This window comes from Coptis chinensis, chromosome 1 (genome assembly GCF_015680905.1).
Source record: "Coptis chinensis isolate HL-2020 chromosome 1, ASM1568090v1, whole genome shotgun sequence".
NCBI classification, from domain to species: Eukaryota; Viridiplantae; Streptophyta; class Magnoliopsida; order Ranunculales; family Ranunculaceae; genus Coptis; species Coptis chinensis.
The window spans coordinates 44,561,575-44,587,858 of NC_141456.1; the positions used below are offsets into that span (position 1 = coordinate 44,561,575).

General features: G+C 43.6%; 1 protein-coding gene across 1 annotated transcript; it reads left to right on the top strand.

Annotated features, from left to right (window-relative positions):
* The first annotated feature begins 23,243 nt into the window (after nt 1–23,243).
* On the top strand, nt 23,244–24,642 carry LOC147524220 (uncharacterized). The gene is made up of 2 exons (XM_086573928.1): nt 23,244–23,865; nt 24,602–24,642. Exons 1-2 carry the CDS (start codon nt 23,244–23,246, stop codon nt 24,640–24,642), a joined length of 663 nt encoding a protein of 220 aa, XP_086430054.1.
* Nucleotides 24,643–26,284: the final 1,642 nt, after the last annotated feature.

Genomic DNA, 26,284 nt, shown 5'->3' on the forward strand with positions numbered 1-26,284 from the left:
CTGTCAACCAAACTTCCAGACCTCATAGTTGTCTCCACAGGACTCGGAATGGGACGAGGCCAATTGAGTTAGAACGAAGACTCATAAAACTTACTGTTTCATGTTTTACAAAAAATCTAAATCTCCCCCTAGCTTTATGCAATATGTGATCAAACCTTATGCAGAAAACTGTTTTTTGACGAATAGAATTTCTGACGCATAGAATTGTCGAGCTCATATCTTTTCTGTCACTCATTCAAATTAAGTGAGGCTCACTGTGTTGGATTAAAGACTAATGGGCACGCCATTATTCATGGTAAGTGTATGGGGATTTTCCATCATTGAATAGATGACACGTGTATGAGAAATAACCTAAGACTATAGATGTCCAGAATGAGACGATGACCATCAGATCAGTTCTGTGAATAAGTGATCTCGTGCCCAGCATGAGTATTTAGTGGACATGTGCCAAGTATATGACTGACCGCCTTCAAGCATAACAATTACCCCAGTCGTTAGGAATTGATATAGACAGTTCCTGAACAGAAGGAAACTGAAGATGGCGATCTTTGATGATAAGAAAGGAATCGTGATGACATATCTTAGGAGTTACCTTTTAGATATAATCTTCCCATACATGATAGGACATTATGATAAACAAGAAAACTTACATCTCATAAGATATGGTCTAGATTCAGACTTCCATAAGAAGAGGAATCCTAATAGAAAGGCAGAGTCCAAAGATGGAAGGGAACTCGCAAGCGGTGAAGATAGCCCTAACCCTAGGACTCTCGTAGCCCTTCCTATATAAACCATAGGGATTCGCTCTTAGGAACTACACAAAATAGGGTTTGATTCTCCAATATAACAAAGGAAATATGTAGGCAGCCGTTAGACGGTTCAACCCAGAACTCACCATCATCTCATCCCTTCTTTATTTAGCAAAGGATTCCAGATCACAAGGCACAGAGGAAGATCAGGGGATACTTGGAATTTCTACGACATCTTTTGGCGCCGTCTGTGGGGACGGAAGCAGGTAAATATTCTTTTCAAACGATGGATTTATTCTAAAAACTTTTACTGTTGTGATGGCAGGAGCAAAGAAAACAAAGGGTGACGTTAGCACGCACAGCGTGGCCATTAGAGAAGAAGTGCACGAGATGCCTGAAGGGGGTGAAAATGTCGGTCGCCAAGATGCAAATGATCCCCCCCAAGGACCTATGACCAGCACCGATGAACCAGTTGTTCCCGTAGCAGGTCCCAAGAATAACGCTCAGGAGGAACGTCAAAATGGCGAGAATGCTATCCTCACCAACCTAGAGTCTGTTCAGGCGAGTTAGGCGGTGTAGGCTCTGGAACAGCAAAGGAGCAACCTTGAGCGAGAATTACAGTTGCTAAGGCACTTATATCAGTCTGACACAAGGAAGGAGCCACTCATCGATCTCGATGATGACGACCCTCTTGAAGCTGGTCGTACTAGGAACCTAAGGCGTGGGGACCTAGTTCGGCACGAGCTATCTGAGTCAGAATACAACAACTCAGATGAGGACTCAGGAATAGCCTTAGAGCCGGAGTCTACTGACTAGGATCGTGATGTTGACCCTCGACACCGAAATAGAACTCAGAACAGGAAACTTTCTACCAAAGAAAGTGCATGGGAAAATGAGAAGAATTACCTGATCTGTCAGATGAATCGGATGATAGGCAAGGGGAGAAAAATGCAAGACTCCCTTGTTCAATCCGCTATAATGGGAGCAAGCAGATCTCCTTTTGCATCACGGGTGATGAGGAAGCCATACCCCCGTGGGTACAGATAATCGAAGTTCAGTGTCTTTAGTGGCAAGTCAGACCCGGTCGATCACGTATTCAGGTATCGTGCCACTATGGGACAATATGAGAGATATGACCATGTCATATGTCAGTAGTTTAAAACTTCCCTATCTGGATCAACACTCCAGTGGTATCACAGATTACCTGAGCATCAGATCAGGTCCTCAGAAGAACTATTTAGGACTTTCATAGACAGATACTCATGCAACAAGCATCATCCAAAATGGATCGATGCACTGTTCAACATCAAGAAAAAGGAGGGAGAGACATTGAGATCCTACATGCAACGGTTCATGGAAAATTTCAATCCAAATAGAGTCTTGTGACAAATAGATTGCTATAATAGCTTCCAAACAAGGATTGGATGAAAACAACGCCTTATTCGGATCTCTCTCCAGGAAACCACCCCGCGATTTAGAGGAACTCCTTGACAGGGTTGAAACTCATACGGGGTGGGAAGAAGATGTCCTGAACAGACGCTAGGAAGCGAAGAAGATTAATCGGACAGTTCCTGGGCTTCCCCAGGAAAGGAATGGAAATTCTTCCCCTTAAAAATCAAAGAGAGACCGTAATTGTAATTGCCAAAGTGCCGAATCTCCATCAAAGGGACGAATGCCCAGAGGATAATATCAAAATGTAGCCAGTAGTGTAGATGGAAAATCACAGAAGAAGCCACGTGTGGAAGGAACTGAAGAAACTCTTCCCTCGATGGACAAAAACTTTGCCCCTCTGAAAAAAATGGCAGATAAGGTTCTGGACTCGATAAAAAATTAGAGCTACCTCAAATGGCCATCTCCGCTAAAGCCAGGCTCCCTGGGTACCAAAGACCAAAGGACCTACTGCAAGTTCCATAAGAGTAAGGGTCACAACACCAGAGCCTGCAGAACCTTGAAAAATGAACTACAGGATCTGATTGAAAGGGGGTATCTGAAGCAATTTGTGGCACCGAACTTAATGCAAATCTGTCGACTGAAGATTAGCACGTCAGTTAAGGATCCCAGTGTGCATGGGACCGCCAATGGTGACTCGGATAAATATGATTTCTGGAAAAGCAAGTAAACGGAATGGACAGATCACTAAAAAGGGTCTGCGATATCAAATGCGCATCGCCAAGTAGATAAGGATCATGAACAACGACTTGACTACAGGAGCTTAGGTTAATATGGTACCCCACAAAGATCCGCTCATCCTCTTCACTGAGGCTGACTGTTGCAGCATCGAGACCCCCCCATGAGGATGCTCTTGTTTTGACACTTCCTTTTGGAGATTATAATTTGCATCGCATATTGGTTGATCCTGGCAGCTCAGCAGATGTGCTATACTACGCCGCATTCAAAAAGTTGCAAATTCCTGACTATGAAATGGTCGCAACCAACTCCAAACTATATAGATTCAGTAGGGACAAAGCTCTGACAGTTAGAGAGATCCAACTACCCGTAGTTACTGGTCTAGTAACTCTTATCATAAACTTTGTCGTAGTAAAAGCTAACACACCCTATCATATGATCTTGGGTAGGACCTAGCTGCACAGACTCTGAGCTATTCCTTAGCACCTATCACCAATGTTTGAAGTTCCTACATAATGGGATAATTGAGACGATCAGAGGGGATTAGGTGGTTGCCAAAGCATGCTACGTGCTAGCGACAAAGCAGTCCCAACTCCTTTTTGAACCAATGGAGGTGGGGCGGCCCGCCAAATAGCAATTACAGTTGGATCCACCTCTCCCAGACCTGGTCCTAAGAGAGAAGGAGGATCCCCCTTCACTGGAGTTGTTAGAGGAAGTGGAAATTGTAGGTGGTAGCTCGCCAAAGATAACTTTCATCGGCACCTTGTTGAGTTCTGAAGAGCACCAAGCTCTGATATAGTTCCTCCGAGAGCACAGAGATGTGTTTGCTTGGTCATTCAAAGAAATGCCAGGAATTGATCCCCACGTGGCATGCCACCAGCTCAATGTCCACAATGATGTAGTAGTAGTCAAGCAAAAACCAAAAAGGATAGGTGCTGATAGATCCAAGGCAGTAAAAGCAGAAGTTGAAAAACTAAAGGCATATAATTTTGTCAGGGAAATTAATTTCCCCACCTGGATTTCTAATATTATCCTAGTAAGAAAGAAGAATGGGTCATGGAGAATCTGTATTGACTTCACGGATCTAAACCGTGCATGTTCGAAAGACAGCTACCCTCTGCCACGAATTGACAAGTTGCTGGATGCGACGACTGGACATGAACTGTTATCCTTCACAGATAGGTCGTTAGGATACAACCAGATCCCTTTACATGAAGATGACCTCAAGCATGCCAGTTTCACAACCGAGGATGGCATGTACTGCTATCAAGTTATGCCATTCGGATTGAAAAATGCAGGAGCCACATACCAGCTTTTGGTAAACAAGATGTTCAAAGGATTAATAGGCGACATTATGGAGGTGTATGTAGACGATCTCCTGATAAAGAGTCTGAAACGGGGAGATCATCTCTCCCATTTGAAACGTGCATTTGCTGTTTTTCAAGAATATCGCATGAAACTTAACCCTGCAAAATGTGCTTTTGTTGTATCATCAAGAAAGTTTTTAGGGTACCTAGTTACTAAGAGAGGGATTGAGGCAAACCCAAATCAGATCCGAGAGCTCATAGAGATGCCCTCACCTAAAAACATGAAAGAGGTTCAAAAAGTTACATGCAGGTTAGCAACTCTTAACAGGTTCATCTCCAAGAGTTCAGATAAGTGCAAACCCCTCTTCAAGTTACTGTGAAAGAACACCTCCTTTGCATGGATGGAAGAGTACCAAAAGGCGTTCAATCAACTCAAAACATACCTGGGGGCACTGCCAATCCTTTCGAAACCTGTTTAGGGAGAAGTCATGCGTCTTTAACTTTGTTCATCTGACTATGGCATCAGTTTTGTACTGATACGCGTGGATGAAAAGAAGGTTTAAAAACTTGTCTATTTCTTGAGCCGGACACTCCTACCAGCAGAAACAAGGTACCCTAAACTCGAAAGAGTCACTTTAGCACTTGTTTTTATCGTAGAGAAATTACAACCGTACTTCCAGTCCTACACCATCAGAATGATGACAGAGTACCAATTGCGATCAGTTCTGGAACGACCGAACAGGTCAGGAAGGCTAGCTAAATGGTCCATGCAACTGTCAGAATATGATATTATTTACGCTCCCAGAATCTCAGAGAAGGGTCAAGCACTAGCAGAATTCTTGGGAGATTTCCCAATGACCTACACGGGGTACGATTCAACCACCCCCAGTTCTGATGATGGCATCCTGCCTGAATCTCCAAACTCCCGTCCAGACCGATGGGAGTCGAGCTTCGGCTGGCGGCTGTTTGTGGATGGATCTTCAAATGATAGAGGTGCAAGAGTTGGAGCTGTGTTAGTTACTCCTGACAATATATGGCTAGAGAAGTCTATCCAATTAGGTTGGAATGCCTCTAACAATGAGGCAAAGTATGAGGCGACACTTGCTGGGCCTAACACACCTCACAGTTTTAGTGACTCACAGGTACTTGTGTTCCAAGTTGATGGAGGGTATGAGACCAGGGACGAACGAATGGCCAAATACCTAGAACTAGTAAGGGGTATTCAAGGAAAGTTTAAAAAAATTCAGTTCTATTAGCTGCCTCGATCCAAAAATAAACATGCAGATGCTTTGACATATGTTACCTCGATGTTGGGCAACAGTGAGTCATGTTCTATCCCTATATATTTCCAGGAGAAATCTAGCATTCAGATCCCAGTTACAACAATTTGTGTTATTCCAGCCATTACTCCAAGTTGGATGGATCCATATAAGTAATACCTCAAAGAGGGAACACTCCTTGAGGATAAGAATGTAGCAAGGCGTCTACTTGCAAAGATACAAAGATTCACCCTCGTTGGAGACGATCTGTACAAAAAGTTCTTTCTGGGACCTCATCTCAGATGTTTCTCCTAACACCTCACTAAACAGGTTATGCGAGAAGTTCATGAAGGAATTTGTGGCAACCATGTTGGGGGCAGAACATTAGCTCTCAAGATCCTAAGGCAAGGATACTTTTGGCCTTATATACAAAAGGATGCATAGGTTTTTGCCTGCAAATGTGAAAAATGTCAACGATATGCTCCGCTAATCCATGCTCCAGCAATAGAACTGCACCCATTGGCCAGTCCATGGCCATTTGCACAGTGGGGAATTGATATCGTAGGACCTCTGCCACCTGCTCCTGGCAATGTCCGATTCCTACTAGTTGCGACGGATTACTTCACCAAGTGGATAGAAGTAGTTCCCCTTGTCTTCATTTGAGAACATGATGTCAGAAAGTTCATTTGGAACAACATTGTCTGCAGGTTCGGCATACCCAAAGTTATCATCTCAGATAATGGGCAATAGTTCGCTGGAGGATTGGTCGCTGAATTCTGTGAGGAGTTTCACATTACCCACCTGTTCTCAACTCCAAGGTACCCACAAGGCAATGGCCAGGCTGAAGCCTCTAACAGGGTCATCTTGGATAACATGAAGCGTAAATTAGACGATGTGAAAGATTTATGGGTTGAGGAACTACCTAAGGTCCTATGGGCATACCGAACTACGCCCAGATGGTCAACTGGTGAATCACCATTTTCACTAACCTACAGAAATGAGGCTATCATACCTCCAGAACTAGTAGCTCCCACTCAAAATTCAGATGTTGTACACACTCTGGACAATGAGGAATTGTTATGTAGAGAAATGGATCTCCTAGAAGAAAGACGAGAAGGTGCCGCACTTCGCTTAGCTACTAACCAGCAGATTCTGAAGAGATCATACGACAAGAGAGTCTGGATTTGATCTTTCAAATCTAGAGATCTAGTCTTGTACGAGATCCCAAATCCCAACGGCAAGCTTAGGCCCAACTGGGAAAGACCTTACATCATTGACAAGGTTGGTTGAACTGGTTTTTATTATCTCCGCACTGTTAAAGGGGACGTTCTTGTCAAACCATGGAATGTGCAACACCTTCGCAAGTACTATTAGTAAATTGTTATTCTATGCTTTTCTATGCATTATTCACTCCTCTCCAATTCATCAATAAAGTGCTCCACATTTCCATCGAATTTATTCTTTGCATTAATTTTTTATTTATGATCCACAATGGACTAAGCCATTAGGAAATTATCTTCTCACTATCTATTCAAGAATATTGTATGCCAATTTGCTTTAGAACCAGTGATACTGAGTATGGGAAAGTTGAACTCTATGCCAGATCCTTTCCCATTCCCACTCAACTAGAACTGTATGCCAGTTCTTTCAAACTGTGATTATCCTCGATGGGTTAAGCCTTTAGGGAATCCGACCACACTAACTGTTCAGTAAACTGTATGCCAGTTTGACTTGGAGCAAGAGATAATGTTCTTGAGAGCTTGAACTGTATGCTAGTTCCTAGCACTCTCGAAACATCAATATAGGAATTGTTGGGAAGATCTGGGTTGTATCCAGATCCTAGCACGCAAATCATGGGCCTAGAACAGTATCGGCATAATGGCGCTGAGGAAGACTCCCCTCCTGCTGTTCTGGCGATAATCTATTTATTTTTTAAATAAATAGGACCTATCATTATTAAACATAGTGTCGTGCTCATGGCACCAAGTTACTTTCGCAAAGACATATGACTCTATTGCAATCGAACTCCTACTTACAATTAACACATAGCTCCCATGATATCTTGATCAGATTCTGGTCATGCCTCATTTTAATCTGTTTAGCCTACTAGGGTCACCTATTGTTGTTCCAAATGAACTTTGGGGGCATTAGTGGTAGAGTATGCATAATAGCACATGTCATATAATATAAAGTGCTTCTAATGTATACATAAACTAGAAGAGCTACAGAGCTCAGTAAGTAAATAGTATGCATGCATAAAATAGAAGAGTTGCAGAGCTCAGTAAATAAATTGTATGTGAGCTGCATAGCTCAATATTATAGATCTATAGAATAATTGTTTAAAAATAATTGTTTATGTGAATCATCAACTGAAAAGCTTATAAAGCAGGAGTAGAATCAAACTTCGGTTCACTATCAGTGCTTGCTGTTGCACCATTGTCAAGAACTCGTGTTTCACTTTCAAGAACAGACTATGTGGTTGGATTAGCTGGAACGGTTAAAGGCTAAACAAAACACTCACCTGAAACTAGATCTGGCAGAAAAGGAAGTTGAACGGGAGGCATGTCATCATCGGTGTCTTCTTCAGAGGATGAAGAGGCATCAGGCATAAGTTCTTCCTAGATAGCTGAGATGCTAGTGTCTAGATCTAGAAACAAGATTAAAGGGTTGGTCACTCACCTGAGCATCCAATTGAAAGACATATCCAGTAGCCTCAATAACCTCCTTAAACTTAACTTGTCTGGCAGCATCGAAGGACTTTTGAGAAACATCAAATACTCTCAGAGCAAAGCAAATGACATTTTCAGCTGACCTCTTCTTCACCTCCTTCACCACTTGAGAATAGAACTCAGAGGTCTCAGCCAAGAGGTCATCAACCTTCTTATCAGAGCGAATACATTTCTCTTTTAGAGCCTTCTCATAACCTGACATGACCTCATTTTCATGGGTAATGGCTTGCCCAAGGGTCTTCATCTCGGTGTTCCTACGGTTAAGTTCCCCTTGGACTTGGTCATGTTTTGCTTGTAGGGTAGTGAAGTGGGCACGTAGTTCTAAGAATTTCACTTTCCAAGTGGCTGCATCAGCGGCCCTTTTTTGGGCTTTCTCTAGAGTGCTCCGAAGGTTGGTGATAGTGTCTCTCATATTCTTGAAGCCAGTATTAGATTTCTTCTCTTTCACCAAGAGCTGGTCAACCTGGATCTGTAGCTCTGCAGTTCTCTTCTCAGCAGCCTCTTTCTCCTAGATCAGCTCACCGATAGCCATGGCATCAGTGGATGAATCAGCGGAGGCCGCAAAGATGGGTTCGTTCATAGCCAGAAAGTTATTCACTAATTGGAGAAGAATATAGGATGTGTAAGAAACTGAACACTGAACAGAGAAGAAAGTCTTACCATGGCAAGGTGAACAACAAATCGGAAAAAGGACAGGTCCAAGGTCCCAGCTATGTTGGCTTTAGCTTTGTCAACAGGAAGTCGCGCAACTTCCAAGACTCCAAGCGCGATATCAACATCTTTAGTAGAGTGCTTGTTGGTAACAGGTAGTTCATCAGTTCGTCCCCAATGCCTTATCTCCACAATCATCTCCCTCTTAGGGGAATCTAGAGATCTTGGCGAAAAAGGAATGTCATCACTCGCCCCCTTCCTATCACTGGGTCAAGGAGGAGGGAGAGCGACAGTTACAGCAGTAGTTTCAGCAATACCCTTCCCCTTGCGATTATCAGGGAGGGGAGGGTCAACAGTCAGAAGGACATTATCACCAGTTTGTTCAGAACCTGTAGAACGAATTGGAACTGATGGGGGTACAACTACATTCTTATAAGGCTTAACAGGTGGGGGAATACTAACAGGAACCTTAAAAAGTGTGTCTTCACTAACAAAGAGAAGGTGAAACTTCATTTTCTTACCAGAGGGGGCAGCATTAGAAGCAGTATTAGATCTCTTCAATCTAGAACGGTTGGATGCACGCACTCCCTTTTTAAAATTGTTGGTTGCCAGCAGTTCATGAGGCAGTTCAGGGCCCGTCCCGCCAGTGATCACACAATCATCACTAACAACAGCTCCTGATCTGAACTCGACGTCGCAGCATCACTGGAAACGGCCTCCGAACTCTTCTCCTAGCGGTTTCCTCTTCTTCTAGTAATCAAAGAGGATTCATCCTGAACTGGAGGAGGAAGAAGTCCGGCATCCTGATCAATAAGAGGAGGAAATGTTGTGCGCCCAGAATTCACAGTATTTATCCCAAAGAGGGAATAGCCAGGAACAAGTTGTAGCAATTCTTCAGTAGACATGTTGAAATATTCAAAAAGACAGGTGGGATCATGAACTATCGCCCAAGGCATCCTCTGTTCCTTAGGGATCTTCTTGATAATGTTCACCATAGCAGCATCAGTTGCAGTTCGTTGATTCCAGGGGGAAGAGTCATCTAAGGAATAATAGCAAAAGATATTTAAGCGAAAGACTCTTATATCAAATTATAAAGTACCTGAGTAGGAAGACTTACTGGTTGGAGCATGGGTGTGTTTTCTGGGAACAGGAATTCTCATTGGCTTACCATCAGCATTAGAGGCAAACGTCCCACACATCACCCAACACACGAAGGTGGCGATCAGGCCAGCCTTCGTCACTCTGCTTCCCCTAAAAAAAGACGATCGAAGAATTCTTGTCTCTGGTCATGAGGTAATACTACGACTGGTCTCAAATACGCCGGACCTCATAAAAGTAACTTAACACCCAACGGTTTAGAGCAAACCCATGTCTCTTGGCAAGAAGGGCAGAGTACATAACAGTTCTGTAAAACAGGGGTGTTGCCTGACCAAGAGCAAGATTGAAGTGAATCAGACACTCTCTTAGCAATAGGTGGAGGGGAAGAGTGAGTCGGCCCTAAGTTGACCAATGGTGATGAGTGCCACCTCCTTGTAGGCTAACTCATCAGATAACCTCCCCCACTCCAGGCCGATATCTCTAGGGATGTGAAATTTCTTGCGGATCAGTTCTAGGGAGGAAAGATCTCCGAAGTTTACAAGTGATCAGTTGGGATTCATGATCGAGAAAGAGGAAAAGTTTCAAGCTTTGGTTAAACCCTAACGAGAGATCAAAAGGTTCAGTATGCAAAAAAAGGTAGCATAAGAGATAATGAAAGTTCTCTCACCAGATCCTTTATATATAGATAAGATGGACGGTTAGGATGAGCCTAAGCAGTGCGTCTTTTCGGGGTGGAATTGCCATCATTACCTTTTTCGGGTTACGGCGTGTCTTTTCAAGCCATCTTTTTAGAGCTTTAATTAGTTGGGCACGTCAGTAGTTCCAACAAATAGTTTTGGAAAAGGATTCTCGTGCCAAAAACAGCGTCGCTTCAAGCGCCCACGTGCTAGGTAGCATGAGCGGGGGCATCTGTAGGGGGATTTCTTGTCACTGAATAGATGACATGTGTATGGGAAATAACCTAAGACTATAGATGTCCAAAATGAGACGAGGACCATCAGATCAGTTCTGTGAATAAATGATCTCGTGCCCAGCACAAGTATTTAGTGGACATATGCCAAGCACATGACTGACCGCCTTCAAGCATAACAGTTACCCCAGTCGTTAGGAACTGATATAGACAGTTCCTGAATAAAAGGAAACTGAAGATAGCGATCTTTGATGATAAGGAAGGAATCGTGATGACATATCTTAGGAGTTACCTTTTAGATATAATCTTCCCATCACGATAGGACATTATGATTAACAAGAAAACTTACCTCTCATAAGATATGGTATAGATTCAGACTTCCATAAGAAGAGGAATCCTAATAGGAAGGCAAAGTCCAAAGATAGAAGGGAACTCTCAAGCGGTGAAGATAGCCCTAACCCTAGGACTCTCGTAGCCCTTCCTCTATAAACCATAGGGATTCGCTTTTAGGAACTATGCAAAATAGGGTTTGATTCTCCAATATAACAAAGAAGATACGTAGGCAGCTGTCAGACGGTTCAACCCTGAACTCACCATCATCTCATCCCTTCTCTATTCAGCAAAAGATTCCAGATCACAAGGCACAGAGGAAGATCAGGGGATACTTGGAATTTCCCCGACAGTAAGGATTGGTTCCACTGATTTATTATACACTTATCCTTATTATACCAGACTACCAGTATAATTGGATAAGAAGCCTTATAAGATATAACCTTCCATGCATAGTCCATTTAGAATAGGTAAAACCTAAATTTTGTCGCGATATAACCTCACTATATAGGGTACATTACCAAAACATAAACCAATATATACATAAGGGTAGGTTCTGTTTACAACAATTTTATACAACGTTTTATAAAGTAGGACAAAGCATTGTTAGGAATATTCAACTAAGGTCCTTTTTTTTTTTGGATAATCATTCGACTAAGGTCTTGAAGTATGGTGTTAAAGGGTGAATATCAGGTAGAAAATACCAAATGTTAGAAACTAGAACCGATTTCACCCAGCAGTTGTGACAAAGTCTAATGTTAGATCTTAGATGGTCTTGTATGAACCCTATATATCTTAGCTAAACAATCTCTGGGTTTTCTCCCTTCCTCACTATTTTCTCCCTTTACTTCCTCCAGCGGCCACCCTTTTTCTCTCCTCATCCTCTTCTTTTTATATCTCCCCCCTCAAATCAGGACCGTCTATCTGTCTTGTTATCCCATGGCTCTCCCTTTGACCGTACGCATGCCACGTTTGCGGTCTACGGTTCCGCGGTCTTGATTCCCTACTCCTCCATTTTCTTCGTTTTGCTGCATCCTATCCCCTATACCGATGACTTAGTCCAATCTTCCCACATTGTGCCACTACAAATTCCCTTTCTCGACTCCGCGGTCCTGTTAATGGATCCGGGGTCGAGAACTCTCATTGTTATTCTCTTTCCACCGCCCACATTCTTTTTCTTGGTTTGCCTGTGAGGTGGACTGCACTCATCACGCGAGTTTTCAGCTGCCTCTCGTACCTTGCACTTCCACGTGTCTCATGCTGGCTGGATTGTCCGCCTGACTCCTCGAGTTCCACAAACCCTTGTAATTACCATTTTAACCCTCCCCTATTTTAAGCTCCTCTCCTTCTCTATCTTTCCAATTTTTCCCCCCTCTCCCTTTGCTTTCCACTGCTATACCATTTCCCCCTTTCCGATCAGCCTCCAGTTTATGTGCGCTTCCTCGGTCTCCTAGCAGCTCTTTCATCTTTCTGGACCTCTACTCAGGCATAACCACTCTCTCTTTGCTTCAGTCGGTACGTTTTCTAGGCTTTTTTTTTTCGAGCTAAATAGTTGGGTCTGTTCATATCTCGCGTCTGTTCTTCTGCTTTTCCGATGTCGGGCTCTGACTCCATCACCTCTTCAACTTCTCAATCCTATAGAGTAGCATCTCTGCCTCCTATTGTCCCTACTGCTGCCCCATCCACCTCCGGGCGGCATGTCCTTTGTTGCCTCCACCCTCACGGTGCCGCCGCTCTAATTTGGACGCAATTAGGGCAGCTTATGGTATTCCAGCCAACATAACTTTAGAACATGTGCCATCTACCATACACTACCCCTACCTGGTTCCCCGCCATCTGGGGTACCTTATAATCACTGTGGGTCAAATTATCGCCGGTCTATGGCTGCCCCTCACTCTCCTGGACGTCGAGGTGTGCAATCATTTCAACATTCCCCCCTGTCAAGGCATAGGGAATTTTTGGAGGATCATGTATGCCGCGAACTTATACAATAAAATCGCCAAACCTAAAATCATGAGCCGCGACATCATCTCTCTCTATTTCATTAAGAAAAGTACCAAAGATGTCGATGTGGGGTACCATTCTTTTTGTGTACGCCCTCAGAAGCCATCACTCTTGCTCCGTATCACATCCTCAGACAAAGTGTGGCATCATTATCCTTTATACGCATCGGGGCAACTTCTGTCCACGAACATTCCTTCATATTTAAATCTTAACCATCTCGCCTTCATTATCCGTGGTGAGTATCTTTGTTCTTCCCTTCTCTCTAGTCGTACTATTTCCGTTATGCTCTAACTCCCTGTTCTTCTCTGTTTTGCAGGTTGGCGGCCGGACTCCAAATCCCAACTCTACTCTGGCATCTCTTGTCCTATTTTCCAAAGACTCCTAGAACTCGGCCATGCTCAAGCCGACCGCCTGGGCATCCACCCAACTACCGCCACCCCACTGCTGCAAATCCCTAATCTACACACTTTCTGCGGCTTCTCAGCTCCCTTTTACGTCCTCCCCCTCCCAAGGAGCGGAAACCCAGAGCCTCTCCACCTACAAGAAAAAAATCTCACGTCTCTTCATCCTACCACCGTCATCCTAGACCCTCCTCTCACTCCCTTAGATCTCGTGATCCTCCCCCCTCCTTCACTCCGGAAGACATCCCTTCATACCGCTCCATCTCTAACTGGGACGACCAGTACACCTCTCCCCACTCCCCACCCGACGACATGGATGTTTGCAAACAAAAACTGTTTGATAGCGACTCCGATGATGAAGATTTGATGGAGGTTCCCTCCACAGAAGTGAGGGCTCTTGTCAAAATGCCCCCATCCAAGAGGCAACGGACCTCAGCCTCTGAAGAATCTATCCATATTGCTTTGCGGACCTCTGCATCTGAAGAACCTGCCCATCACCTCACCACTTCAACCCGCAGTCTCTTCCCCCTACACACGCCGGCCTGGCAATGAACCAATTCCACCTGCAGCTTCGATCTCTGAATCGACCCCTGTAGAGGACTTCTGCCCCATCTTCAATGTGCACAACCGCAGGGTGTCAACAATTGACTCCACTTTGGATAACGCGGCTGTCCCTATTTTACAACGTTCATCTTCCCAAGGACATAGCCTATACAGATGGGTGGTCTTTTGATCAGCACTGTACTTCTCTGTATACTAACTGGGAGAGGGTATACTCTTTCTTTTTTTTTTTTTTTTTTTTTTTTTTACATCTTTCTTTCTGATCCTAGGTGAGCTTGGACATTTCCTTCATGATCCGCGACCTTTTCAGTTCCAAAACCAAGTTAGCCGCCCTGGAGAAAGAACTCAACGACCCTTCTGGCATAAAAGCTACTTATGCTGGGCTCCAATCAGATCTAGCCGCTACTAATTTGGCTAAGCTCAAGGCCCAGGACGAGCTCTAGTCCACGAAGTCATCACACCAAAAATACATAGATACGGTCAACGACCGCCTGAGTCGTCAGCGGGAAATGCTCCTCGAACAACACCAGCTCAATCTGGCTACCCTGACTTAACAACACCAAGTAGTCGTTGACACCCTCAACCAAGAACATAAGGATGCTGCCGCCACCCTCCTACAACAACAACAAGCAGACATGGCTGCCCTTCGCAAACGCTTCCAGCTTCTAGCCGACAAAAGGGTAACCAAGAAGATCCAAGAAGAGCTTGCACGACTCACACAGGAAGGGCGGCTTCTTCCTGAAAGGCCTACCACCCCAGTGATAGCCTCCCCTGAGAACGCAAGAGAAGAAGTGGTGGCCACCGAGACCCTCCCCAACTCCCCGGTGCTAAAAGAAACTTCCACCCCTGCAGCGGCTATTGAAGAGACCACTGCTGCAACCCTGGAGAATGTCACTGCAGAGAACACCACTACACCCGCCGAAGAAGTCACTGATGTAATGTCCGCTAATGACTCCCCCTCTGAGATGCACTAGAGATCCTCTTTTTTGTAATAAGTCACTTTTACCCCATCTTGACCAGCTACTTGCAGTACTACTTGTTTTGTTAATATTTTGATATTATTCTCTTTAATGTGATGTTTGATTTTGTCCAATATGTTTGTTGTCTCTTTATCTCTTGATTCTGCTACTCGTTTAAACTGTGTTGTATCTCTATCTTTAGGTTTTTCCCCATTCCACCTTTCTTCTGTGGTCTGGTCTCTTTGTCTTAATCAAAGTTTGCCCTTGCCCTATCGTCTTCTCTTTGTTTGGCTATTCAGTCAGATGTAAGCCAATCCCCATGCCCCATGTGCAAATTACATCTCTTGTCCACGGGCTCCCTTATCTCTAGAGGCCCATTGGGGGCCTCATTTTCCTCCATGTTCAACTTGTGCATTGCATTAGCGATAGGCTCATTCCTTCCGCTATCCCTCACGAAGGTTGGGTCCCCTACCCCACGTATGCTTTGTATATCTCGGGACGCTAGTTGGGGCAACTCATCTTGCCTTAAGCTCATTTCTGGCCCTAAATCAGCGAAGGGCTCATCCCTTCCGCTGTCTCTCTCCATGCTTGGATTCCATGTCCCATGTGTAATTTGCATCTCTCATCCGCGAAGGGCTCGTCCCACTTTGTGGGCTCTGTAGTCTCATGAAACTAGTCGAGGCAACTCTTCTTGCCCCAGGATCCACTCTAGCCTTGATCAGCGAAGGGCTCATCCCCTCCGATGTCTCCTTCCACGCTTGGATTCCATGCCCCATGTGTGATCTGCATCTCTCATCCACGAAGGGCTCATCCCACTCTGCGGGCTCTGTAGCTTCAGCAAGTTAATTGGGGCAACTCCTCTTGCCCCAGGCTCCACTCTAGCCTTGTATCAGCGAAGGGCTCATCCCTTTCCCTGTCTCTCTCCACGCCTGGATTCCATGCCCCATGTGTGATTTGCATCTCTCATCCGCGAAGGGCTCCTCCTACTCCGTGGGCTTTATAGCTTCAGCAAGTTAATTGGGGCAACTCATCTTGCCCCAGGCTCAACTCTAGCCTTGTATCACCGAAGGGCTCATCCCCTCTGATGTCTCTCTCCATGCTTGGACTCCATGCCCCATGTGTAATTTGCGCCTCTCATCCGTGAAGGGCTCCTCCCACTCTGCGGGCTCTATAGCTTCAGAAAGTTAGTCGGGGCAACTCGTCTTGCCCTAAGCCCAATTCCGACCTTGTGTCAGCGAATGGCTCATCTCCTTCGCTATCTTGTTTGCATTCTATGCCCCACGTTTAGTTTGGATTCCTGCCCTTACAAATGATAGTCTCTTCTCAAAAGTGCTGTCGTATTATATATTTACATACAGCTACAGACTCTTGCCTTAGATTTTCATTACATTCAAGTACGAATTTTTTTTAACATTCTCATGTTCCACGACTTCTCTATCAATTTGCCCTCCTGTGTCCGCAATTTGTAGGTACCAACCCCTCCGATATCCACCACAGTATAAGGTCCCTCCCAATTTGGATCCAGCTTTCCATCTTTCTCCTCCATAGTACTAGGTGTCACTCGCGGAGCACAAGGTCACCTATTTGGAATTACCTCGGCTTGACCCTATTGTTGTAATGTCTTTGCAATCTTCGGTGGTACTCTTCCAACTTTATACAGGCAATGTCTCTTCTCTCCGCTGCCAGATTAAGATCCACTGCTAATATTCTCCAGTTTGAGTCCTCCTCCACGGCCTTTGTTCGTGTTGTAGCTGCCACCATCTCAAAAGGGATCACGACCTCCACCCCGTAAGCCAATGAGAATGGGGTCTCTTGAGTGGACGACCGTGATGTAGTCTGATAGGCCCATAGTACATGATTCAACTCGTCTGCCCACGCCCCTTTCTTATCTTCCAATTTCCTCTTAAGGTTGTTCATGATAGTTTTGTTGGATGACTCCGCCTGTCTGTTGGCCTCGGGATTATAAGGGGCTGAGAACCCCTGTTTCACCTTATAGGCTTGCAAGAACCCGGTCACCTTCGTTCCTGTGAACTGAGTCTCATTGCCTGCTATGATGGTATATAGCAGCCCAAACCTGCAAATAATATTCTCCCATAAGAACTTGATGATTTGCGTCTCCTTCACCTGCTACAAGGGTACGACCTCAATCCATTTCGTAAAATAATCAGTGGCTGCGAGCATGAACCTCCGTTTGCCACTGGCTATGGGCAGCGGTCCCACTATATCCCTTGCCCACATAGCGAACGACCATGGGCTCGAGACATTGTGTAATGGTTCTACGGGGGTGAAGATCAGCTGGGCAAATCTTTGACATTTGTCACATCTCTTAGCAAATTCCACTGCATCCATTTTCATATGGGGCCAAAAATACCCCTGTGTCAGTAATTGATGTGTTGTAGTTATTCCCGCTGAATGGCTCCTGCAGTCTCCCTCGTATAATTCTGCCAACACCTCATATGATAGCCGCGGACCTAAGCATTTTAACAGTGGTCCATTAAAGTTTTTTCGGTACAAATCTCCTTCCAACAGAACGTATCTTTGAGAAGTTTGTTCCCATCTTCTTCTTTCCTTCTTATATGTCACTTCCTTTCCTGCCAAAAAGCCCTTAATTGGCTCCATCCAGCTCCCACTTTCTTCTGCAACCTAACAAATCTCTATCACATCCTCGGTGCTCGGTTTCTCCAACCTTCTCACTCGTATTGTTCTTTCTTCTTACCCGGGAGTTGCGACGGCTACATATGCCAGGGCATCAGCATGTCTGTTCTCTCCGCGACCCAAGTGAATGAACCTGAGCTTTGTGAATTTTGTAGATCGTTTGTGTAGCACATCCAAATATCTTGCCATCCTGGGGCACCGGGCGGCGAACCTTCCATTCGCTTGACACACCACTAAATTTGAATCGAAATATACTGTTAGCTCCTTCACTCCCAAATCTTCATCCATTATCAATCCCGCTATCACCGCTTCATATTCTGCTTCATTGCTGGATGCCGCGAATCCTAGTTTCATGGTTTGCTCTATTCTGCCATTATCGGGTGTAACCAATACGACTCCTATGCCGCTGCATGCATCTATAGCCGATCCATCTGCAAATACTCTCCATCCATTCCTCTTATCCCACGGGTCTAGGAGGTCTGGCCCTCCCTCCCTTTATGGTTCCATGACCATTTCTTCTCCCCAAGTGGGTCCTCTACGAGAAACTCTGCCAGAAATTCAGCCATCGTCTGCGCCTTTTCAGAGGTTCTTATCTGATATTGTATCTCGTAGGAACTCAGCATCACTGTCCATTTCAACATTCTACCAGATTTTTCTGCCTTCAATGCTTGCCTCAGAGGCAAATTCGTTACCACTACTACCACATGTGCTTCAAAGTAAGGTTTCAACTTCAAGGTTGAGAAAACTAACGCCAATGCATACCTCTCAATTCTACTGTACCGCGTTTCTGCGTCTAGCAATGTCTTGCTTTGAAAATACACTGGCTTCTCCATCTTGTCTACAACTCAGACTAAAACTGAGCTAACTGCATATTCCGTGGCCCCCAAATACAAATACAACTTCTCCCCCGTCTCGGGCCGTGACAACAAAGGTGCTTTGCCCAAATATTTTTTCAATTCCTGAAATGCTTCCTCACACTCCGCGGTCCAAACAAAATCTGGTGTGCTTCTTAACAACCTATATAGCGGTCTGCATTTATCGGATGACTTGGAAATAAATCTATTTAAAGTAGTGATCCTTCCTGCTAACCACTGCACTTCCTTCACATTCTGCGGAGATAGCATCTCCACCAAGGACCTTATTTGCTCGGGGTTCGCCTCAATTCCCCTATGAGTAACTATATAACCAAAAACTTTCCCGTAGTAACTCCTAATGTACACTTTTTAGGGTTCAGCTTCAAGTTGTATCTCCGCAATATCCTGAAGGTCTCTCTCAAACCCTTTATATGTTCCTCTTTCGACATACTTTTTTCCACCATGTCATCTATATAGATCTCAATCCCCTTCCGAATCTTGCTTTCGAACATTTTCTCACCCGACCGCTAGAAGGTAGCCCCCGAATTTTTCGAACCAAACGGCATCCTGGTATAGCAGTATGTACCGCCTTCCACCACAAACGTTGTCTTCCTGATCTGGCCCATACATTGCGACCTGGTTGTACCCCATCGATGCATCCATGAAGGAAAATATCTTGAATCCTATCATCCTATCCACCAACTCATCTACTCACGGCATGGGATAACTATCCTTCAGGAATTCGAGATTTACATCAGCAAAATCCACGCACATATGCACCTTTCCATTCTTTTTCGGTACCGCGACTATGTTAGACAACCAGTCTGTGAACTCAACTTCTCGGATTATCCCCGCCCTTTTCAACCTAGCGACTTCTTCACGGATCCCCTCGGCATATTTAGGCCTAATGTCGTGCATCCTTTGCCTCACGGGTTTAGCGTCTTCTTTCATATGCAAGTGGTGACAAGCGAATTCAGGGTCCAACGCAGTAACATCCTCTATTGTCCAAGCGAAGACATCTTTATTTTCAGACAAGAATTGTATCAACTTACCCCTCCACTCTTCTGGAAAACTGGATCTTATCGACGTGAACTTCTCCTCTTCCCCCTCCCAATATTCACCACCTCAATCTCATCGAGTGTCTTTGGTCCCACCGATGTCTCAGCCTCCCCCTCAGCCGTGGTGCACTATAATTGCTATGCATGCCTCCTCCCAGGATTGGAAGTCTCTCCCTCTGGTCCGCGGATCAACCGCTTCACTGTTCCCCGATGACTGTTCTTGGCAGTGACCTGATCACTGTAAACCTCGTACATGCCGGTAGGCGTGGGAAATCGTATTACCTGATAATACGTGGATGGGACCGCCTTCCTAAAATTGCATTATATTGTGAAGCAGAATCTACCACCATGAATCGGGCAAAAACTGTCACTGGTCCTGTTATCACGGGCAATAAGAGTTCCCCCATGGGCTCTGTCATACTCCCATTGAATCCATACAAATTAGTTCGTGAAGGACGCAACTGCTTAAGATCGACTCCCATTTCCTCCAAAGCGCCTCTGAATAACAAATCCACTGCACTTCCACGATCAATCAACACCCTTTTCACCATGTAATTTCCCATTGCGACTGTAATGACCAGCGCATCTTCATGTGGTGAGTCCACTACCCAGAGGTCTGCGCTACTAAATACAATTCTGTCCTTTTCTGCTACCGCTGCCTCCCTTTGTCGTGGTCTATCCATTCTTTCATTGATTTGCTCGATACTCGCGGTTCGCCTTATCTTGTCTCTATGAGCGTCATGACTTAGAACCTCACCGCTGTAAATCACATTGATAGTTCCCAGTATTCTTCCCTGAGGTGGCATGCGCTCCTCATTCTGGGTGACTCTCACAAACTCTCTCATCCTCCCTTTCTCCACCATCCTCTGAACCAACCATTATAGTGTGTAACAATCATTCATTTCATGATTCCGTATCTGATGATACGCGCATAAGGGTTTCTATGGTATCTCTATTGGCGTGCTTCGCGGTCCTTCATACCCCAGAAGATTCTTGATTAGGGGCAAGATCTCACTCAGTGGCTTATTTAGCGGAGTCTGTTCCATCTCGCGGTATGGTTTCCTCTCCCTGTACTCGCTTCGGACGCCTTCCCGGCTTCCTTCTGCCCGTGCTCTGTATCCACAGTAACCCCCACTTTCTTTTTCTAACGTCTCTGCCCTCCGGTGTTCCCGTTCCTTCTCCAAAGACAACACTGCCTTCCCTGATCTCTTGGAATCCTTCTGCATGATATCTTCATATCTTATATACTTTTCCACTCGTGGATACAGCTCATGTAATCGCTATCTCATTCTTTGCCACAGACTGATGCACTCTGTCCCCAGACGCAAGCCTCTCTCAAATGCTATCACCGCTGTCCTCTCATCCAGATTTTCAACTTTCAGTGTCTCTGCCTTGAACTGGCACAGAAACTCCCTAACTGATTCCGCGGACCTTTGTCGCGCGTTGAATAAAGTCGTGATATCTAACACCTGCTTCTTCTGATGTATGAAGTGATCTATGAACACTTGCTCCAACTCCTAGAAGTTTTTTATGCTCCCAGCTGGTAATCGGTAGTACCAATCCGATACCCCTCCTTTAAGGCTAGCCGGGAACATCATACACCGTAGACCATCATACCGAGACTCCTACCAAAGTAGTATCTGTTGTTGAAAAATAATGGATGTGATCCACTAGATCTCCTTTGCCGTCGTACCTCTCGAACCTCGGCTGAGTGAACCGCTTTGGGACCACTGAAGCCCATATGTCATCTACTAATGGGTTGCGATTCAACCCAGCCACCACCTGACTGGTCGCTCCTCTGTGCTCCTTCGCCTCAAGTGTGCGGCTAGTCGGGTGCGACTATCATCTACAAAGGACATACTTTGCCATACACACCAGAATACAACATAAAGAGACCAAATGGGACCTAAACTTCCCTTTAAAAACTGTCTACATTCCCAGGGCCTTTGTAGTTTATGATTAATATGGGAGGCCTGTAGTAGGCCAATGACTTGATCAATTTGCTTGCCATGCTGGACAGTGCCTTCTGGGGGAGAAATAAATAGCAGCTTTGGATGATTCAACTGAGTGTATCTACTTGCAAGCTGAATTTAATCAAACACCACTGGGTACAAAATAAAAAAAACAACAACTCTAGTATTTGAGTTGTATTTCGCAAAGTTCCCAGATGATCCATTATTGGGGATCAGATTTCAATTTTTACAGTTTATAAATTGGAAACACGTCTCTTTGTTTTAAACCTAGAACTCTCCCTCCCCTCACTTTTTTTTCACTTTCTCTCAAGTATTTTTTTTTTAAAAAAAAAAAACCCCCAATACAAGGAAAGAGGTTTGGTGGTTATAACCCCCTATCCCTCTCTCTACCCACGTTTTTCTCTTTCACTATTTATCTTCCTTTAAAAAAAAAAAAAAAAAATTAAGGCCCACTTAAGTCCATGTCCAAATAATACTAATAAAAAAATAAAATACATGCTATAAATATTTATTTAATTAATTAAAAAAAAATAGGATTGTTATACAAAATCACTTCCAATGCTTAGAGATATGCCAAACACCCAAAAACAACCAATCAGATACTCAAAATGTCTCCAATGACAAGCTGTTAGAAACACATACTCCCACAAGACCATGTATATATATAATTCACCATTGTGAACTCTTTAACAGATTGCAGTGTTCAGAATATCGAAAAAAAACATATTGCAGTATTCCTAAAGTGCAACTGCCAGTCAGGGTGTCCTGAATTGATGGTTTGTTTCATATAGGTTTGCGATTAAATCTAGTAACATATATTGGTTTACATGAGGAAAACTCAAAAGAAGAAGATACATACTGAAATACACTCTAGGAAAAAGATTTAATAAAAAGAAAAACAATTTATACTCCAGCTTCACAAGACCTCTAATTATGACCAAACACCCAACGCAATGACTTCCAGATAGTTAGCCGGTTAGGTTACATATATCATGTCAAAATTGTGTCTCCGAAGTCCAAAGAGAATGCATCACACAAGATCATAAAAACTTTAAGTACAATGTTAATAAATGTTTTCCCTGCCATAACAATTTTCAATTCTAATTGAAAGCAATGCAGAAGACTTTTCCAGTTACAAGGATAAAAGTTAAGACAAGTCGGTTCATCTATCAAATCCAAACAAGCAACTTATTTCTTTTCATCTACTAAATCCTAACAAGCAACTTTATATGCGGTGTAGCTTCTTGAACCAGTTACACATTGTTGAAAGTAGTATCCTATTAAGAGTCAGAAAGTTGTCTTGTAAAGGACCTACTATATTAGAAGTAAGAGCGCGCCCGTGATCGAGTTCCAGTAAGCAAACTCGCACCGTCTGTTTCTAAAACTGTAAAGATCTTTGTTATTTGTTTCTATTTTCTTGTTCACGTGTATAGTAAGGATTTATATCAATCTTAGGAACTTGTAATCTCTATATAAACCATTGTATGAGACCTAGAAATAAATCAAGTAAATATTCTCTCAAATCAATCTCTTTCTCTAATTTATCATGGTATCAGCCTAATTTTGATCCAAACCCTAACCCTAGCTGCTCTAAGCTTCCACCTCCTCTCAATTCTCAATGACCGATGCCTCAAACACCAATAATGACTCTCCTCCAGGTTCCGATGATCCTTTATTTGTACACCACTTAGATAGTCCCACGGATATTCTCGTCTCTCATCTGTTATCTGGTGACAATTATCCGACTTGGTTACGGTCTATCTCTAAAGCCCTTCGAGCAAAGAATACATTTGGTTTTGTCGATGGCTCTGTCACACCTCCCACTACTCCCAAAGAAAAATTCAAGTGGTCGCGATGTGATGACCTTGTTGCTTCATGGATTCTCAATTCTGTTACTCCAGATATCCGTGGAAGCATCCTCTATGCTGACTCTGCATTCGAAATTTGGAAAGTTCTAGGTGACCCTTTTTCACAAACTAATGCACCCAAGGTCTTTCAACTGAAGGATTCTGTCACTCTTCTCAAACAAGACAATCGTCCGGTATCTGTTTACTTCATTTTTCTTAAATCTTTATGGGATGAATTAAATTCTTTATCTACTATGCCTGCTTGTACTTGTGGTCATGCATCTATTTTTGCCAAAGAGATTGAAAACGGTCGTTCTATGAAATTCATGCAAGGCCTAGATGCTTGTTTTCAATCCATTTGCAGTCAAATTCTCTTAATGGATCATTTTCCTCGTATGTCCAAGATTTATTCTTAATCCGATAGGAAGAGAAGCAACAAAAGATTCATGCACTCTCTCTTCCTTCTGCTCCAAACGCTACTGCCCTGAGTACCTACTTTCAAAAGACCAATTGGGCTTCTTCTTTGAAATCGGGCCCATTTAAACCTCCGCAACACAACACTTGTTCGCAACAACCTAGAGCGTATGCGCCCTCAAATACAAGGCAACCAGAGTGCGCACGTGTTCGTCCATTCTGTAATCACTGTAACCGAATTGGACATCATATTGGTACATGTTATAAACTGCATGGCTATCCCTCCAAGCCTGCTCAAGCCAATTCAGTTGCTACGGACTCCAATTCTCCTATTTTCTCCACAGAACAATACAACCAACTTCTTATTTTGCTTGATTCAGGTAGCACCACTTCACAAGAAAACTGGACAGGTATTTCTCTTTTGTGTTTTTCTAAATCCATATAGATCATCGACTTTGGTGCTACCAATCATGTTTGTTCATCGTTAAAACTGTTTTCTCATTATCATACTTGTTTAACATATTCTACTCTTAAACTTCCGAATGGAACCGACCATTTAATCACTCACGTTGGTAGTGTTATCCTCTCTCCTTTATTACGTCTTTACAATGTTATGTTTGTTCCCACCTTTCATTTTAACTTACTTTCCATTAGTGAACTAGTCAAGTCTCACCCTATCTCTGTCATGTTCACTAATGATTCTTGTCTTTTTCAGGACCAGTTATCGAAGAAGAAGATTGGATTGGGACGGCTTAATGGGGGAATCTACCATCTTCAACTAGCTTCCATTTGCTTTTCCCATAACTCCACCACCAATAATTTATGGCATTCTCGCTTAGGACATCTCTCTTCCACTCCTTTGCAGATTTTAGCTAAGCAATTTCCTTTTATTTCTAGTTCTAATAATGCTACTTGCAATGTATGCCCGCAAGCTAAGAAAATATGTTTATCTTTTTTTTTTATAGTTCAATAAAAACTATTAGACCTTTCCAAATGATTCATTGTGATATTTGGGGTCCTTTTCATTTACCATCCTATTCCAATGCTCATTTTTTCTTAACTATTATTGATGACTTTAGTCGTGCTATATGGATTTATCTTATGACTGTCAAATATGAAACTACCATGTATTTACAATCTTTTTTTTTCCATGATTCATACTAAATTCCATTCTATAATAGATTCACTCGTATTTGGCCATGGCAACATTGATGACCATTTTCATAAAATCCAAGTCTTTCAATCCGACAATGGATCCGAATTTATATCCCATAACATGCAACAATTTTTTTTCTAAACATGGGGTTATCCACCAATGTAGTTGCGTTGCTACTTCCTAACAAAATGTTGTGGTTGAAAGAAAACATCGTCACTTACTCAACGTTGCATGAGCATTACAATTTCAAGATCATCTCCCATTATCTTTCTTGGGTGAATGCATTCTCACCGCAGGCTATCTCATTAACAAAATTCCTAGCCCCTTGTTAAATGGAAAATCACCTCATGAGCTTTTGTTTACAACACCTCCCTCTATTGCCCATCTTCGTGTTTTTGGTTGTTTATGTTTTGCTCATAACAGTTCCATTAAAAATAAGTTTGATCACCGAGGTAAATCTGGCATCTTCATTGGTTATCCTTATGCTTAGAAAGGATATCGCATTTATGATCTATCTTCCAAAAAAATTCATACATCCCGTGACATGATTTTCCATGAGCATGTATTCCCCTATCAACATTTATCTTCCCCACCATCACATCTGCCTGTTTATCCCTTACCCAACCCAGACAATGAAACTTTCGACATTCAATCCTCTCCTGTAGCTCTAGTAGTAAGAGCGTGCACACCCTCTGATCGAACACAAATTGAGCGCACCCGCGCCCTCCCTCCTGTAACTTCAGTAGTCAGAGCGTGCGCGCCCTCTAATCCAGCACAAAATGAGCGCGCACGAGCCCACCTTCATGATAATTTTCCATCTGTTACTCCGTCACCTGCAATTTTGGAACTCCCTCAGCCACCACAACTCAACCCTCCTACCTCACCTCAATCTACTAGAGTGTGAAACCCCCCACCACTTCTCATCAAAGATTATCACTGCCCTACTCTCACCAAGGCACCTACAGTCCCTTGTTCGGCCAACCTCATCCAATCAGACTCTAAGGTAACACAGTCTTCCACTCCATATCCTTTGACTTTCTATGTTTCTGACACTAATTTTTCTACTTGTCATATAGTTTTTTTGTCTAAAGTGTCATCTTCAGTTGTTCCTATCTACATCTTTTTCTCAAGCTGTCAAAATTCCAGAATAGAGAACTACTATGGATGCTGAAATTGCAGCTTTGGAACAGAATAACATATGGACTATTGTTCCATTATCCTCTCATCATAAGACTATTGGTT

Coding starts and splice junctions, on each gene's coding strand:
- LOC147524220 (XM_086573928.1), top strand. CDS start 23,244: ATGACCGATGCCTCAAACACCAATAATGACTCTCCTCCAGGTTCCGAT. Junction 23,866..24,601: donor CTTAATGGATCATTTTCCTC/GTATGTCCAAGA, acceptor TGTCTTTTTCAG/GACCAGTTATCGAAGAAGAA.